General features: G+C 44.4%; 1 protein-coding gene across 1 annotated transcript; it reads left to right on the top strand.

Annotated features, from left to right (window-relative positions):
• The first annotated feature begins 15,017 nt into the window (after positions 1–15,017).
• znf703 (zinc finger protein 703) lies at positions 15,018–18,493 on the top strand. Its single transcript, XM_031849350.1, has 2 exons — positions 15,018–15,706; positions 16,216–18,493. The coding sequence occupies exons 1-2, from the start codon at positions 15,443–15,445 to the stop codon at positions 17,719–17,721; spliced, it is 1,770 nt and encodes a 589-aa protein (XP_031705210.1). The 5' UTR covers positions 15,018–15,442; the 3' UTR covers positions 17,722–18,493.
• The last annotated feature ends 427 nt before the right edge of the window (positions 18,494–18,920 follow it).

The raw sequence follows: 18,920 nt of genomic DNA, 5'->3' as shown, positions 1-18,920 counted from the left end.
GCACACACTCACACGTACACACAGGCAAGGTGACACGCCCGGCTTTCATGCACCAGCACTGGCAACAGCGCAGCGCTCACACATTTACACTCAAACCCACACGGTGAAACATGACAGACACCTTGACCTTGTGTTTGTTGTGTCACGTAAGGTATCAGCGCCAAAGAGAGGGGGCCGGAGGGGGGAGGCGAGTTGGGCTGTGAAGCCAGTTGCACTGTCTGGTTGTCTCAGATCATAAGCCAGAAGGAAACTCGGAGCGACAGAGCCGTGATGGAGCGCTGGCTGAGCCGGCGCTGACAGGGCTTAGATGACAGACAGAGGCTGACATCTCCCTGTCGCCTCGGGGAGACACGCAGCCCTGAGTGAAACCTGAGGAGTCCTCCCTGCAGCCATAACTACCAGCCAGCCCTCGCAAGCCTAATCCCTTAAAGTTCACACAAAGACGCACGGGTGACAGAAGGGCAGGAGCAAAAAGGAAGACAAGAGGAGTATCTTTTAATTTCCTGAAAGAGAAAGATGATGAGGAGAGAGTTTGCCTTGAGGGCAAGGTTTGAGTTTGTGAAACATTAATTACCCCCCCTCCTCACCCCACCCTTTCCCCACACAAACGTACTCCCTGCCAATCTGTCTTCATTCTGGAGGTGCTGGGGCTGCTCAGAGCAGGTGAATGGCTTCATCTGTTCTTGTGAAGGAAGTTGTAGGCAAGCTAAGGAATTATTCTGATGTTTTGTAGAAAGTAAAACGCGTCTACGCGTCAACCAGTATAATATTAACAGAAGATGTCAGCGAGATGTCCTCCTCCAGCAATCTCCTCCGCCTACAATGAAGCTCGATTTGAGACAACAGTTTAACCACCACGCCCGCTACAGAATCTTGATTGATAATGTTCAAGACATGTTGAATTGATTCATTAAATCAGAAGCCAGTTTGTTGTTTCTTTCTTTGTACGTACAACCCGTCAGTTAGGACTGTGATTGGGTCAACAACAACATTTCAATGGTGATGTTTATTCAGATTAATACATGAAATGTGACCTCTACATTTAACCTGTCCTTAGCATTTAGGAGCAGTAAGCTGCTGTAAAGCACCGGGGGAGCAATTTGAGGTTTATTGTCTCGCTCAAGAACAGTAGTAGCTGGGGATCAAACTGCTAACCCTGTGGTCAAAGGACAACCAGCTATTCCCACTGAGCTACAGCCTTCTGTGTGCAAAGAAAATACTCTCACGCCATTATTCAGACGTCCCTAGACCTGTTACAGCACTACGTCACTAAACGCAGCCCCCTCATTCATTTCAATGAGACCACTGCATCGGCACAGCAGGGTCGCAGAGTTCGATAGTATTCTAATCCACTGCAATGTTTTTGGCATCTGATAAACTTAAAAAAATCCGGGATCCATCACTCAAACTGAACTTCATGGATCAGGTGTCATTAACCGTTTTTTCAAGGCTAAAGGACAATGTTTGGAGAGTAAAGTCTGGACATTGTTTGCCCTTTTCACACATGTAGCACACAACAGAAGACCATCTGTGTCAGAACTGTCATCTACACTGGAAATACAGTGTTTGGTTTAGGTGAGGGGTGGAGCCTGGGTATAGCATGCAAGAAGAAGGACTTAACGTATAAACCCTACCGTTCCTTGATTTTGGCGTCGGTTCATATAGACAGAGGTCTGTGAAACTCGCCTCTCCAGTTAGAAGTTTTTGTTGGTGTCTTTGTGAAAATGACCCCTCTCCTTCACCCTCAGATGTTTGTTTTCCTCCAGTTTCGCACCAGTTGAATGTAAACATCATCAACACGTCCATTCAAATTCCCCGAAAAATGACCGTCTCTATTCACACATGGGCTCAATCGGACATTACACTGACTTTGTACTATGGAGCTGGCAGGGTAGAGTCCATTTAATGCTCGGTCCAACTGCTTCGGACAATTGTGTTCTCACATACAGCTCCTCTGGGTAATGTCAAGATAAGTTCAGGGTTGCAGTCAATGTGTGAATGAGACTGTGTGGACGGGCTATTGTCTCACCAGTACCTTTAGCAACATGCACCCCAACACAGCTCATGTGTGTTTTTGTTTTATGGTGCTGTATTTTGTTTGTTTTTTATTTTGAAATTATTTCAAAATGAGAGGTTATGAAGATGAGTTATAAGCAATGGACACTCCAAGCAGATGATGGTATAATCTGGAATTTGTATATCATGAGATATTGATAACTGTGCAAAACTCCATATACTTTTAACGGTAATGATGAATATTATAGGTCAGGGGCAATTTAGTATCATTTTAAGAGCTCAGACAGATTGCGAGGCTTTTAGAAAATGATCATGTACGGATGTCTACTGTCTACGCATTTGCATCCGCATTAGTGTAAATTAATTTCCATTCCACATAAGGCCCCCCACTGCTTGTAGGGGGGCTCCTCACCTCCTGGACCTCCTCTGTCAGTCTTGTCTGAATAGGCAGCCAGCTGGGTGCTGTAAAACCACCTCCAGCACTCAGTAACCTTCAGTGTTGAGTGTCATGGGCTTAAGAGAGATGATTGTGCTGTCTTTGATGAGCAAAGGTGCCTCATCTCACACCTCCCTTTAAAACTTCAAGAGATGGCCACTCAGCTCCCAGGAATGAGGATATTAGCTTGTCAGTGGGGTGACAGGTTTAGCACAATAGGGGCGTTTGGCTGCAGTGGATATATTGGGCGAGTCAAAGGGCCGGAGAGAAGCAGTCACATGCTATTAGGCTCATGCTGGTTAATTTGAAGGAGGGAGCATACTTTTTTTTTTTTTTGTGGGTTCAAAGCATCTAGCGCCTTCACCAAACCCACTCGTACTTTACTATCTGTGACAAAACTATTTGGGAACCAAAACGCCATGTTTTTTTATGTGTCCAATTGGTTTTTAACAATTCCAGTTTGGTTATTTCAAAAGCCTCAAGATAAAACTTTCAGATAAATCAAACTCTCGACATGCTTACAGAAAGTCTGCATAAAGAACTTTTTTTTTTTCATTTCAGCTTTTCCCCGAAGGCAACACAGGTTAAAGTTGAGCCGCAGTGTTTGACACATGTGCTGTTTCAGTCAAGGGAAGAATTGTGCACCCGTGCATCTATTTTGTCACCTTCAAAGTTATCGTTTGTGATCTCAGGCGTGAATGTTGAGTGAGCATCTATAAGACGTGATGTATTCTCTACAGTTACAACTCTCTCTTCCTTCCCCTATACCTCTGTCTTTCTCCCAGTTCCTCCAGTTGCAAACAAAGCATTACTTTGACTGACAGCTCCAATCATTCTACTGTGTTTGCTTGGTAAGTTCAAAATGTGACTGACACTCAGCTCATTGGATGGGGGAAGAGGAGAAGAGGAGGAGGGGGGGTGTCAGGAAGGGAGGGGAAAGGGGCAAGAAATTAAACAGAAAACAAAATCCTCCCTGCATGACAACTCCCCCCTCCTTCTGCCATCTTCAATCCCCCCCGCCCCCACTCCGTCTCTTCCTCTTCTCCATCCTTTTCCATCATCTTTCCATTCCTGTCATTCCTTTTTTCCGCAAAATCCGTTTTGATAGCAAATCACCACGGGCCCGCCAAATGACAGATAATCCTTCACAGTTTTATCACTAAACCCTCTTCTTCTTATTTTGTCTCGCAGCATGTACAGTACGTACAGCTGCCGTGTTTGCTGATACAATCTGCCAGCCATCACGAGCCGTGGCAGATCACATTGAAGAATGGAGGAAGCTCGCCTCCACAGCCACGGATAAATCATCATAATATTCCTTGTTTTTTATTTAAATGGGAGAACATTTACATGCGTTTAAGAACTGATGGTCACAGCTTTCTACATTTATTCCACCTCCTACCTCTTCCTGGCCCTATTAAAATAAAGATATCGAAATAGATCTATTCAGGATGTGTACGAACCACTGTGTTTGTACCACTATAAATGACTGAAGTTTGTGTAATTTTATATTGTGATAGATTTACCCAAGCGCTCATAAAAATAAACGTTTTTTTCATTTTACGTGATCTCATCAAAAGGTGTGTAAAAAGCACACCATTGCAACGCAATAGTCGCAGTTATGTTTAGGCAACAGAACTACTTGGTTAGGAAAAACATCCTGATTGGACTTAAAATACATACATAAACAACGTAACATAATTACGGAAAACACGTCATGAATGTCACTAACAAAACGTCAAAACAAGTCTAGAAGACTTTCTGGTTCACACAGGACATGAACACCAGTCTCCTTTGTGAAAGTCCTGTGTTTGTTTAAGTAGTCTTTTTGCTTTTTATATTATGTCACTTGGTATTTTTCGCTTGGCCTGAGCATTGCTCGTTATTCTACGTCTCTTGCTCTGAGCGAAGCATATTCACGCGTTTGGGTTTACATCGCAGTCATTTCAGACTGCGATGTTGCGTTGTTGCTTCTGTTATGGTGTGAAATAACAACGGTGTTGTGATAACACCCGAAATGACTTAAGGAAATGGTGTGTCATTCATATGCCATTTGGTGAGACCAGACTGGTCAGTCAGGACCAAATATTCAACTGGTTCGCAGAAGACTTAAAATAAATACAAAAATTCACCAAAAAAAGGACTAATGTCAACACAAACACCAACAATATACTAATGTTTTGTTCTAATTTTCTTATTTTAATTTCATGTTGACTTTAATTTCCTCATGTTGAACTACATTTCAAAGAAATATGTTTTTTCCAATCCACTTGCAGATTTCTTTTGAGAAAAGTAATATATGTCTAAATGAAATATTTAGTGCCTTGTTAAAAGATGGTGCCAATATGAGTCACAACCAAAACATAACAGAAGCTACTTTGAGAACTGTCAAAAAGGCATTGACAGTCATGTCAGCATGTGAGCTGCCCCTATAATTTACCTGTTACAAGTCTATTGTGTCTATTAAAAACTGGGAACATGTTTTCTACCATATCTACATAATAACTGATCATTAGCAACTGTAATTCATTGTTGTCAGTCTCACAGCAAACAGCGTGACAAGCCGGACTGGCTGGATCATCAAAGAGAGCAACGCCTCAAAGCACCGGTGATGATAAATACGGGTGGTGAGAAAGTAAGGCGAGGAATTAACCAGATGATTTACTCCGGAAAGCTCTGCCTCCAATAATGGGTTGGCCTGAGGGATGACTCTGATCCAGCAGAGAGAAAGAAAGATGGAGAATAAAGACAGTCGAGAGCCTCGATTCCTCTTCGTTGTTTAGAACATTTACCCTCTGATGTTAAAATCCTCATTTGATGAAGAGGTAAATCCTGCCAATCCTTTATTCAGGGCTCGATATAAAGAAAGGTGAGCCTGAGAAATCATTCATACACCTGCCCAAGGCATAATGCCCCCATCCTTCTCCCTTAGGGTCAAACAGGCAGTAAATCTCTGTGCAAAATAACTTCCTTTCAGCTGCCTTATAGCAGATCCCCTCTATAGTTCTTATACAGATGATTTCGTGAGAGACAGAGGGGATGTCTAGAAGCACAAAACAATAAAGGAAGAGAAAGAGAAGTAAAGTGGAGGTGCAGAGAGGATCGATGTAGAGAAATGAAAAGGCAGAGGCAAAGGCTGGAAGCAAAGTTGAGAACACGAAGGAAGGATGAAAGGTTGTGTATGCAAAATGCATATGAAAAATAAAGGTTTTTGGTTAATCACAACGCTCTGACACACTGAATTCTCAACATCATAGAGGTATTAAATAATGATCAGCAAGAGGGATATTTCTGTGCACTTTTGTTTGATCTTTGTGGCATTGTGAGTGTAAATACAGTATGTGGACGCTGTGTGTGTGCACCACATGTGTGAGTGGGTGCTGCGGTGAGGAAAAGAAAAGCAAGTGTTGGATTTGCAGGGAAATGTGATTAATGTTGCAGAACTTTGATCTTCCAAAAGGCTTTGGATTTTACACCACAATAATTCTCCTTGGGCTCAGCTTAAATAAATGATGTGCCTGTTGCGAGTGTCCAGAATAGCTTTTATTAGACTGATCGACACAGAAACAGGGCTGTGACACTTCACTTGACATTTCTATGGGTCTTTGGAGACCCAACTCCAAAGATTGGATGTTATGACATCATGTTTCATTAAGTTAAAAGAAGTCTGTAGTTCTTCTGTGGCTTCATTTACTGGAAGTAATAATGCATTTTTAAACATAAACATTAAAAACATGCTGTTTAATCCATTCTTTATACTTATTTGCTTACATACTGTGCTGACAAGGTCGGAGCTGCAGCCCTGGAGCTGGCAGGGACTCTGTGTCTTCGCTAAGGGGCACTTCAGCAGAGGCTATGTTTGCTGACTCCTGGGCCCTGACCTTGGGTCCTCCTGTTAAAGGGCAGATTCTCCCTACTTACCACACATACAATACACCAACTCACATCCTTGGGGTCTTGACACAGTTGGACAAGGAAGAGTTTACAAGAAAACCTTTAAATAATTTCTGTTTGTGTGTGTGTGAGGGAACAATGTGTGTGTTTCTCATTATGTTTTGTGTAATAAGCAGTGTGAAATTGCTGCTGCCTGCTCTCCATGTGTGCGCATGTATACACACACACACACACACACGCACTTTTACATCTGTGTTACTGAATGAGGTCACCTAAAAATGAGAACATATAATGTAGCCTACCGTATAAGGTCATGTCTGCTGACAGGCATTAAAGTCACTTAAATTTAGAAGCGTTAGATGGAATGTTGTTGATACAACATAAAAACACTGATGGCGCATTCACACCAGCCTTGTTTAGTCCGGTTGAACTGAACCCTGTAGCGTTTGCCTTTGTTCAGTTTGTTTGGGTTGGTGTGAACGCCGGACTCGAACTCTGGTGGGACCAAACAACCGATCTCTGGTCCGCCTAGAAGGGCCGGTCTCGTTCCGCTGTCAAGTGAACTCCGGAGCTGTCAACGTCATTCCAACGTCATTCCAACAAATACCATTTATGTGCCCCTTCATAGGCGGACCAGAGATCGGTTGTTTGGTCCCACCAGAAAAACGTTGTCTCTTCCTGTTTTCATTTGCTACCACTGAAACTGATAACTGCTGTTTATCAGACAACAAATGAGACAATAATAAGCTAGCTAGCACACTCCACGGTATCTTCTCCTCACGCCCCCTCTCAATTTGGCTCAATTTCTGTGTGTTAACCAGTGTAGGATGAAAGCACGCTGGAATGAGCTAGCTAACCAGCCAGCCGCTAAATAAGTAAAATTTAACAACTTAATGCTTCATCAACACACTCTTGTCACAGCTTCGCCAGATGTTTGGCTCAATTTCTGTGTGTTAACCAGTGTAGCATGAAAGCATGCTGGAATGAGCTAGCTAACTAGCCAGCCGCTAAATAAGTAAAATTGAACAACTTAATGCTTCATCAACACACTCTTGTCTCAGCTTCGCCAGATGTTTGGCTCAATTTCTGTGTGTTAATCAGTGTAGGATGAGAGCATGGTGGAAATCGCTAACTAGCCAGCTGCTACATTAGCTACATTTTTGCTTAATCCTCCTTGTCACCGCGTAGAAAAGTCGAGGCAACTGTTGAGTCGTATGAGGGGCCAACTGTATGACCAATAATCGAGCAAAATTTCCACCACATTCTGTTCACAATTTCCAAACCGTTTGAGTTTTGTCTTTGTGAAAGCAAAGGTGTGAGCCCGCCCTAAGACAAACATGTCCTTTTTTCATAAGCAAACACACATATACTGTATAGCCTGTATAAACCAGCAGTCTCCAACAAGTAGCTCGCTACCTCCCAGTAGCTCGCTACCCGTTTCTGAGTGTCTCACTAACGGTTCAAAGAATATGTACATACATTTGATATGAGCTACGAGCAGCTTCCGGTCACTTTCGTTTTATAAAATTAGCTCTCAGAGAAAAAAAGGTTGGAGACCCCGGGTATAAGTAGAGACATACATAAATTCATATAAGCATGACATGGCGGTCTAAGGTAAAAGATTCTCCTCAGAAGGAGGTAGGCCTACACAGCTGAAGGTAAGGGTCTACTTGCACCCACCATAACTTAGACTACTGTTTAAGTTACATAAGGTCTGTTTCACTCAATGTGTCAGTTATCATGGAAAATTTCACTACGTAACTTTCTGGAAGCATAACTACAAAGCTGATGAAAGGACAGGTTAATATATTTGCATGTATACATTTTGGCTTCCCCCTGTCCGTCATTTTCCCTTTTACTTTGAAAGACAGGCAGTCTGTCAAGAGAAGAATTCCTCCCTGCAGGCCTGCTGAATGAATGACCTGCCAGGCCATGGACTTGGTTTTAATAGCAGCTTGCACAAACACCGTAAATTTACAGCTTGGAACTGTTCACTGAAAAGAACTTCAAATTTGCCAAAGCCGTAAGTCCAGTCAGCAGTCTCTCACTCGAACTGTGTCTCCATCCTGTTGTCTCACACTTCTTCAGTAGATAAGTGACTTTCTCTTTTTCTCTCTCTTACAGAAGTGTTCAACCTGCATATGATAATCCATCCGAAATTTAAATTCGTCCATTATTTTCATTTATGGTGAAATGCCTGCAAAACTAACCACAGCCTCAGTTTACTAAAACATGGAATAACAAGTATGATGAATTTAAAAATCCTTTATCATTGAAACTGCCTCTTCTTTTATCCCCAACTTATCTCTGTTCTCCTACTTTCTGACCACCTATGGTGAATAGTGAAAAACACTTAATCTCTCTGAAACACTCACATTTTGTGATAAAAGACTCAAGTCAGAGTTTTTCCCAATATGTATGAACCGCAGAAACCACGACTTAACTCATCAGAGCTAAACAACAGTTTGAGCTCCAATGTTTTAAAAGGGTTTCTCTGTCTTTCCTCGTTGCTGGCAGCTGGAGGTACTCAGCACTGACTCTAACATGGAGCTTTGAAATAGCAATCAATGCCTTTATACTGCAGGGAGGGCTCGTAAAAGTGTCGTTGAGAGGAATATATGATGTTGTATTTCACCCTCCCCTCCCTATTTTTAAACACTGAGTTATGGCAGCAGAAATGTGTACCCATTAAAGGTGATATGATGTATTTTCTGCCTTGTTCAGAGACTCATTCATCACCATGGACCAAAAAGAAAACTGCACTTACTCTTTCACCCCTTCCTCTCCCATCTTCCCTCCACTCCTCACCCCGACACCGTTCTTGTACCCTGTCTTGAGTAATTTACGATGCACCGGTAGTGCAACCTTCTGGCAGGAACTGCAAGAGCAGCTTGCTCTTTCTCCTGGCAACTAAATAACCTTTCACAAAAGACCAAACTTGGCCAAGTCATCTGCTGCTGCACATTAAGACGGGACAGAGCTGGACATGTGCACACAATCCTTCACACTCTTCTTTCTTAGGGTTAGTGTGCTGATATATGGAAGCAAAGAAAGGCCATAGTAATTTGAATTTCATTAACAAATTCTATCTATAAAATTCAAAATATTATGACTTTTCTTTTCAGGTTTATATATTCAGATGTAAAATGACTGATAGAATGTGTTGGGATATGGCAAGAGCGTGTTTCGGTATTAGCAAGTATGAAAACTAAATAATTGATATCAATAAAAGTATTAATATTAATAGGATTATAACATATATTAACAATAACGGGGCACCACTCTGGGATCAGGGACCAATAACCAAACTATGGATTAAGTCTCACTGGCGTTTACTCAAAATGTCAACAGTCAAAGTACTGTTGCACATTCAGAGTGAACACTGAAGGTTGAATTCCTCCTACGACCGGCCAATGTCGACTTGAATCGGAAGAGAGCGGGCAGTAAAAGTAATCCTTCTCTTCCGCTGAAGAATACAGGGATTCCGGGAATCTTCGTTCTGCAGGTTAAAGTTGGCGAAGTACGGGGCAAGTTATCCGCTCCTCCTTCGGGATCCAAAACAGTCTGTTGTTCGACCAGTGAATGTAGAACTATTCTTATGGTTTTCTTAAAAGCAAACAACGTCGTTGCGCCTACTTTCTTATGAATTGGATCTTTTTTTTTTATTTGCAGAAATTTCTAAAACTTGATTTTGAGTTTTAAGAGGGGAATTCAAACCACATAAGTTCAGACAGAAAGACTATAAATGAAGTGGTATTTGCATTTCAACATTATTGAGTAGCATTTAAATTTCACATTTTTAAGTTTATTTGAAGTACTCTGTTGGAAAAGTCCTTGCAGCCTTTCTTTGCTTCCATACTGAGAATACCAAAACAATCTGGGTGAGGTTGTATTGGATATCAAATTACACAAACGCTGCTGTATTCCATTACTGTCTGCTCATTTGGGTGTGTGTGCAATATTTGCTGCATTGTGGTTCATAACTTTCATTGTATGCTATCAACTCTCTTCCAACCTCCCCTGTAACTGGCACTCCATCAAGTAAAGCTGAAATAAATCAAGAAGCTGTAATTATTACTACTATAACAGAACAGAGTTGTTGCCATTGCTGTTGCTACTGCTATGTTTTGTAGTCACCAGAAGGAGTGCGTGCGTGTGTGTGTGTGTGTGTGTGTGTGTGTTGGCTGCTGTTGCATTCTGCTCCCAGTGTCTGCCGACAGAGGATTAATCTCCCCAGCTGAGGCAGTAGCTAAGGTCAGCAAGGGAAATATTTCATAAGTGTCAGCTTGGCCCGTAGCCCTCAACCCAGAGTTCGAAATGGGAATGCACGGTCGCATAACAAACGGCCATGTGTGACTTTGCGAGGCATGTAGGGGTGGGGGGGCATGATATATGGCAGTGCTTCACTTTCATGTATTCATCTGAGCTGGTGAATTACTGCCAGGGACAAGCACGGTGCTTTGTCACTACAAGGACCCTGTTGAGACAAATATTTTGGCCACACGAGGTCTTGTCTGGAATGCGTTTTCCATTACCGCCTGTTCTCTAACTTTTTTTATTTAAGGAGAATTCATAAAACTTATTCCCAACTTCTGCTTCACCACGTTTAGTTCACTTCAATAAAACAGTTTGTTTTAAAAAACTAAAAAACACTGCATGTGTTGTTTTCCATTAGGCTTAAATTGACATTTCCCTGCATTTAATACTCTCACTGTTGCAGGTTTTTCTGCTCCTGCGGTGACCCAGGGTTGGCATGCACATGCAGAGAGATTAATGGCATGGGCGGGCCGCTTCAATAACCGTTTGTTTGATGTGTCGAGCCTGAAGGGCTCTGATTTACTTACACATTGATAGGCTTTTAATTGAGCAATGCCATCCCTTGTCACATCAAAGCGGTGGCAGCTGACATGACTGCCTCACTGCGGTTGCGATGATTGACATGCACCGCTGAGCCCCGCCCGTCCCATCCTTCGTCATCGTCCTCGGTTATGTTTGGCAGGAACTTTGTGGCTGCTACAACCTCCAGTAACTCCTGTTGTTTGTCAGGTCATGACTGCCAGAGGGAGATATCCCCACTTCTTAGTGGGGATATGTTTGAGTAGCTAAATTGAGCAACTCTCCTTTTCAAAACTTATTTGTTCTGCTAAAAATGTGTTGTGGTTTTGATTTCATGAGAAAAGTTGTTTCATAGATAGAAAGAAAGATAGAATGTGTGTTCCCAGCAGCCTCACTGTCAACAAAGATTGGCGATGAAGACACAGAGACGGTGACTCTGGCCATGAATGCAGGAAGCAGCACTGACTTTAACAAGCGTGAGGAATTTCTGCTGGGAAGATTTTGTTTGCACGGCTTGTTGTCGTTCCTTTTACCAGACCTTTTCACGGCTCCAGTTCGTGAATACCTTGATTGTGCCTCTATCAAAATGACCCCCCTCCGTCATCAGGCCAATGGAAAAAAGAAAAAACATCTTCTCATGTCATCTGAAATTTCACACAACAATGTAGGACGATCTGATTCGAGGCAGGCGCTGTCTGGCAGAGCAGGCCCGTTCTCCCTCCTCCTCCTCGCTCCGTGCACATGATAACTTCTCCGTGTGGAGGACAATGGCGGCTTTTGTTTCTGAGCGTGGAGAGGGGACTTGAGGTTGCACGGGTGTGGGTGGTGTGCAGCCTACGTGCCTGTCTGCGAATGCGTTTCAGGTGTAGCGAGTACGACAAGGCGGAACCCTGCGCGGTGTAGTTTTCGGAAATAAAAGTGCCAATCTGCGAACAGAGAGGGAAGCCTATTATCCCAGTGTGATTATAATGCAGACAGATAGACGACAGGTAGGCAGAGTGGATAAGAGCTTTAGCTTGCGAGACGTGATGAGCTGACAAGAGAGACAATCTCCCTCCTAAACTGGAGAGATAAGGTTGTCAACCGCAGCTCTGACTCTGACACACACAAATACACACGGACACACAAATATACTGTGTAGACAGTCAGATAGATGATACTGCATAAGAACTACCCAAACACACACGTTTAAGATGACATCTTGCACAGTATGGCCTGTCTCTTTGTGTTTGTGTGCACGGTTTACATTTTGTCGCGTGAGCGCATACACATTCAGCTGTGAAAGGATTAGTATGTGTATGTCTAAGACAGAGGGAGAGGCGACCGCAGAAAGATAAACGAGGAAGTGTGAATACATTAAGTACACTGTGTAGATATTGTTTGTGGACCTTTCAGCTCAAGGAAATCCTTGTTTCAACATTCTGTCCTGGCTGGAATGTTGCCTGCGAGGCTCTTTTTAAGTGTTTGGGTCTAAATGCCATGTCTGCTACACCCCATGAAACTGTCTTAATCCACTTTTTTTCCCTTGGTTTTATTACTGCTGGAGAAAACACTCGGGGTAGAGCAGAGTCCCAGCCTCAGGCCTCTATTCCCATTCCACACACCCCATAAGTCAGTCACAGATAATTAAATAGGAGTTATTTACCCTCGTTTTCCCTCCTCTGCCTCTCTGGCGCTTTTATCATTTCTCTCCCCTTCTCTTTGTACAGTACTACATGCAGCCAGACCTTGTCAAAATCTGGCTGACACCAGTGAAGGCCTGTAGAACTTGAAAAGAGAAAAAGAAACAAGACTCTCATGAGCTCACATCAATGTCAGCCCCTCATTAAACAATCACACGGAGCATCTACACAACGCTAATCCCCGTGTGTGCCACAAAACACCTCAGCACTTCCAAACAGAGCAGGAGACAAACGAGCAGACGAGGATTCGCTTGAGCCAGGTTTGAAGAATTCAGCTGCCTAATGTCAGCATTATATATTTATTCTGGAGTCAGGCAAACATCAGCCTTTCAACACAGGGATGAATTAGGCCCCGCCACAGAGCTATGGCGTCCATTACAGGCCTCAGCGGCTCTATAAATCACAGGATCACAGGGGCATGTGGGGTCTGCTCCTCCTCACTCCTCCTCGGGCTCTATCAGCCTCATCCTGGGGGTTTTGTTTGGCTGCTGTTTCAGTCAAACCCACTGCTTTGACACAGCCATGGAAAGGCATGGAAATGCCCGAGGGCCAGCGGGACCTGGACATGCTGAGAAGCCTCTTTAACGGGAAAGCTGTCCTCTTAAAATATCTACAACAGGAAACAGCCATCAGTCATCAACACGCCAAAACAGCTGTTACCAGCCTACATCAAGGGGGCACATGAAAGGAGTTGCTCCCTGTTGTTTGAGCCCTCCCTTGTTTCATTCTCTCGCTGCCTTTGTCTGGCTTTTCCCAATGCCCTCCTCTTTGGTCTCCTTTTATACGCCCCCCTCTTCCTTATTCAACTCCACCCACACTGCAGCGACTTACCCACTCGCCCTTTTAACAAGTGGATGACTGTGTGACAAACAAGAGCGCTATCGGAAACCGTGCAACTTAACTAGCAGTCTGAGTTGTAAAGAAATGTTTGAAATCCCCTTTAAGCTCTCGGCAATACTTTTGAATCTCGCAGTGAGGAAGCAGTTGTTGTGCGTCACCTGTTTACGTGTCTCGGCCCGAGGTGGTGACTGACAGTTTTAAACAAACAGACGGATTCAAAAGAAGAGTGTTCCGCACTTAGCCCGGCGGCATGCACGTCTGCGTTCGCATATTCTCGGGATCTCTGCAGGTCATTGAAGCGTGAGTGGCAGTGCATGGGCGATGAGTGACGACTAAGCCTAATGATGACGGGTTAAACAGTGATGCTGTTGAGTGAAGCTGAAGTGACTTCATCCTCCTCTCAGCTGCAGATAAATGGCGGCAGCCATTATGATCAGAGAGCAGGCTGGGGGCAACGCTTTGATAAGGCCAGCCTGTGTTGTTAAACAAGTTTACCTATTAAACCTCAGAAGAAAGCCTTGTTCAGATCTCTCGAGGCAATAATCAATGATCATTGACACTACTGACAACAGACAGTGTTGTAATATCTTTGATTATTGATCGGGTAATTCAAGTCAAGCCACAGGGGTTGCAACCAGGATGGAAATCCCCATATGGAACCCCTCGTAAATTAAGTTACTTGGCAACCGAGGACGAACTCCACAATCTTTTTGTTTCCTACGTTTTGTTCTTCTGTACAAGCTGGAGAAAACATTTAAAGTATTGCGTTGGTGCATCTGTTATACTTAAATTAAGACTTGAATAAAAACAACTTGTTTTTGGAGTGTGTGACTGTCAATGCCAACTGAAGATGTTACAGCAAAATACATCAGTTATCAGTCCCAGTAGTCGCAGCTATAATGCAATAAAGTGATTAACATACCATAAATTCTGGTTCATGAAGAGTAGGTTATTTTAATTTTTTGAATGCACCTATTTACAAGAAGGGGGTGGAGACCGACAGTTAATTCTCCATAGTTGTGGCTTACTGGGGTTAATAGTCTTTTGTCAAACCGTGTAAAATGTCACATCTATGATACAGTATTTATATTTGGCAGGTTTAGTTTGTATATGGCTTATGGAGGTCACTGACACATTTTTCACCCATAGCTCACATTGCTGCCTGGCTATGAGGGTGAGGCCAGAACACAAACCACGCCTCGTCACATTGCCCCGCCCCTGCTTATGAATGCGGACACTTGTGATTGGGCGGCGGCGCATTGCTTTGAAATCCCTCCCATCACGTCGTTAGTATGTGGAAGAAGTGAGGTACTGTGAGAGAGACTGCTGCAGAGGGACAGAGATACATACGCAGGAGGACCGTCACACACACACACACCAACCTCTGCGTGGATATTCCTTCTACTTCGTATTTTGATGAGCAGTGACTACCTATGGTGTTTTGTTTTTCTCTTTTCTTGCTCCATTCTTTCTTTTTCAACACTGGATGACGGGATATTTAGGAATAATTAGCGGGTGATATTGAAGAACCCGATAGACGATGACATTTGGGCAATTTGTTCCTCTTTAGAGACAGCTTGGGTCCGACGCGGAGGACGTGCACTGCGCAGCTACATGTCCTTCCGGATTACGGCACTCCCGTCTATTTAATGTACCATCATGAAACGTGCTGGTAAATAATTTTCAACACTGCGTCCACTCGTTACATGCCGTCATCCCTCTTCGAGCCTCGATCCAGATGAGAGATTCCCCCGGTGGACCTGAACCGCTTTTACGCAGACAGTCCCCGGAGCGCAGCGTCGCCGACGCCAGCGGTGATCATCACCGGAGAGGAGCGGAGAGACCGTCCGTTTCCATACTCACTTCTTGTCCTCCAACGGATCCCTTGCGTCAGGCTAAAAGGCTTCCTATCCAGATCGTAAAAATGTTGACGGCGCACGGCGGACACTTGCTGCACCCGGAGTATCTCCAGCCCCTCACATCCGCCCCAGTCAGCATTGAAGTAAGTTAATAAAAATAAATTATATTTACTCCAAGAACTGTTGGTATCATCTGATGTCGCTTTTCTTTCTTATATTAATCAGATAATATAATTCCATGGCGTAGTTTGAGTGTTACTCTTGACAAATTTGCCAGCATATGCGCCATTTTACGCACAGCGTTTTGTTGGCCAGCACCAGAGTTCCGAATGTAAATTACTGCAGATAATAAACCGTTTTTAATGTAATATTACCTGTTCATTTGACCGATATATTATAATGACATTTTTTCTTTCGAAATGTTTTGTTTTTTCTTTTTTTTTTTTTCTTTCTGTTTTTCTTAACTTGGCACCCTTGACATTCTTTGTTATATATACATAGTACACGGTTTGGCCATATATAATAAGAATACAATTTTGATGATTGCATATTTTAATTACAATAGAGTTTCTATGTCTTAAGATGCTTTAATTAAATCAAAGTATAAACAAACAGTTTGTTCACCGCCTTGCTCTCTTTTTTTCCTTCTCAGCTTGATGCCAAGAAGAGTCCTTTGGCTCTGCTGGCCCAGACCTGCTCTCAAATTGGCAAACCAGATCCCCCCTCCTCTTCCAAGCTGGCCTCCCTCTCCTCAGGCAGTCTGGGAGACAAGGAATCATCAAGCCGATCCTCCAAGTCTGGAGAGAAGCACCAGTCCCTGGAAGACAAGTCCAGCTTCAAGCCTTACTCCAAGTCATTAGGCGACTGTCGTAAAGACGTTCTGGGGACAAAGGGGACTTCAGATAAAGCAGCTTTCAGGGTGCCAAATGGAAGCTCCAGCAGTGTCACTGCTTCATGTCCATCCTTTCCTCCCCATTCCCAGTCACCCAGCTCCAGCCCTCCTCCCCTGCACACTCAGAGCCAGACCCACAGACAAAGCCATTCCCCCTCCACGCAGCCCCCGTCACACTCCCAGGCCTCGCACATGGACAGCAAAACTGGGAGCTCAGAGCAGTCCAGCTCGGACAGTAATAACAACAGCGCTGGCAAAAAAGACTCAGATGCAGCTAAGTCAGGGATAGATGGGGCTCAGTTAGCCAACTCCAGCCACATACGGGCCAGTGCCAACTCCAGCAATGCCAGCTCTGCCAGCAGCCCGCGGCCAGAGAGCAAAGCCGACTCACAGGTCTCCTCACAGCCTGGCTTGGGCTCCGGGCACATCGCCCCCGTCTCCCCTTTTAAACCAGGACATTCAGTCTTCCCTTTGCCTCCCGCTACCATGGGCTACCACGGCTCCATAGTGGGGGCCTACGCTGGCTACCCCTCCCAGTTTGTTCCCGGATTGGATCACACCAAGTCTGGTTTGGGGTTAGGACTTCCTGGGAAGCATCCCAGTTCCAGCCCGCTCTCTGGAGCCTCACCTCCATCCCTGATGCAGGGCTTATGTCGGGACCCGTATTGTCTGACTTACCACAATGCACCCCACCTAGGAGGAAGTAACTGCTCCACCTGCGTCCACGATCCCTCCAGCCTCAAGTCTGGTTACCCTATGGTTTACCCCTCCCACCACCTCCATTCCCTGCACCCCAGCTCCTTGTCTACCAACACCGCCCCCACCCTGTCCCACCCCCTCTACACCTACGGTTTCATGCTCCCCAACGAACCGCAGCCTCACGCCTGTAACTGGGTGTCTGTCGGAGGTCCCTGTGACAAGCGGTTCGCCACGTCAGAGGAGCTACTAGCCCACTTACGTACCCACACAGCCCTGCATGGGATGGTGGACAGCAAGCTGTTGTCGGCCTACCCCTCATCGGTTTCATCGACAGCCTCTTGTCACCTCCACCTGCCTCCACACAGCAGCGCGGGTACCCTGCCCAGCTCCTTCTCCCTCAGAGGCTCTCCTGGTTTGAGCCTGGCTCGCTACCACCCCTACAGCAAATCCCACCTGCAAGGAGCACCAGGATTTCCTATGACCAACCTCCCCTCCTCGGCTTATTACTCCCCCTATGCACTCTACAGTCAGAGACTGGGCTCGGCCTCAGCCCTTGGATACCAGTGATATCAGAAATAGTGTTGGCGCTCCCACAGACTGCAGGCACCAGCTTGGACTCTCCAGAGCATCCCCGAAGATGGATTCCTGACATCGGGGTCATCACCAATACAGGGCATCATGCCTGATGGCCTGCCTGCCAGGAATAACACCTGTTAGCCCTAGGATTGTGACTGGCGCTCTGAAGGCACAAGACCCCGTGATGGATTGTCTGTAGAACCAACAGTGATGGCAGAGCTTGAAAATAATGGAATTGTGGGATTATTACAACAGTCTTGATTTTGGTTTTTATTTAGTTTTTCTCTAAATCTGTCTCCCAGAACTGAAAGTCTGTATTTATTTTTCACTCAAGCGCTTGGTATTCAACTCTGAGGGGGGGGGGGTTTGCTGTCCGAATAAATTGTTCTGAAATATTCTAACTGAAAGAGAATGATATAAGTATAGTACCATTCTGCCTATCATACACTCTAAAAATAAAAACCTTGCACCACGATGAAGATGGACTGTGAAGCTTTATTCTGGGGACCTCTTTTCATCTTCTATCCTCTCTTGTGTTGGTATTTTTTTCTGCATCTTATTCAGACTCTGGAGAATTTGCATGTCCATGAGAATTTACCGTATTTGTAAATATGCAAAGATGTAATATTTTTTCAAGCTTACTTGGCAGCAAGTTGGGGTCACAGACGCAAATGGTACAAAGATTAGAAAAGATGATGGTGGCTGTGCTATCCAACCAACAGGAAAAGGTCTTATTTTGTTAAATAAATGATACATGATTGCATTTCACCTTGTTTTCTTCCTTATTGTTTGCTTTAAATAGTACCATGAAGTAGCTTTTTTTGTCAAAGCGGGAGAGGATGGAATAAATCTCGCCAGGCTACTGCACTGCACTTATCTAGGTCTATCTATCATTATGGCTGTTACTGCCACGCTATATGTGGCTGTGTGTAATAATTCATGGCTCATATCAGTTGACAGGGCTGTCCCAAAGAGGGCAGGCCGGGTCACATTAGCCCTGTTAGCTAGTCTCTGAGGACCTCCATCCCTCCTCCTCTCTCCATCACCCACATTGCTTTTGTTGTTGGGAGTGCAGCTTTTAATTGCTGATTCTTGTTTGTGAGGTATGAAAACAGCCTCCTCAGCAGAGTGGATGACTGTGTGGAGTGGCCGCCGGGTCACTGGGACCTCAATAATGACCTGAGGGAGGT

The sequence above is a fragment of the Anarrhichthys ocellatus genome, unplaced genomic scaffold, assembly GCF_004355925.1.
Source record: "Anarrhichthys ocellatus isolate YVR2014 unplaced genomic scaffold, GSC_Weel_1.0 scaffold9, whole genome shotgun sequence".
Taxonomy (NCBI): domain Eukaryota; kingdom Metazoa; phylum Chordata; class Actinopteri; order Perciformes; family Anarhichadidae; genus Anarrhichthys; species Anarrhichthys ocellatus.
The sequence above is the reverse complement of the archived record's forward strand: the minus strand, read 5'-3'. Positions and strand labels throughout refer to the sequence as shown.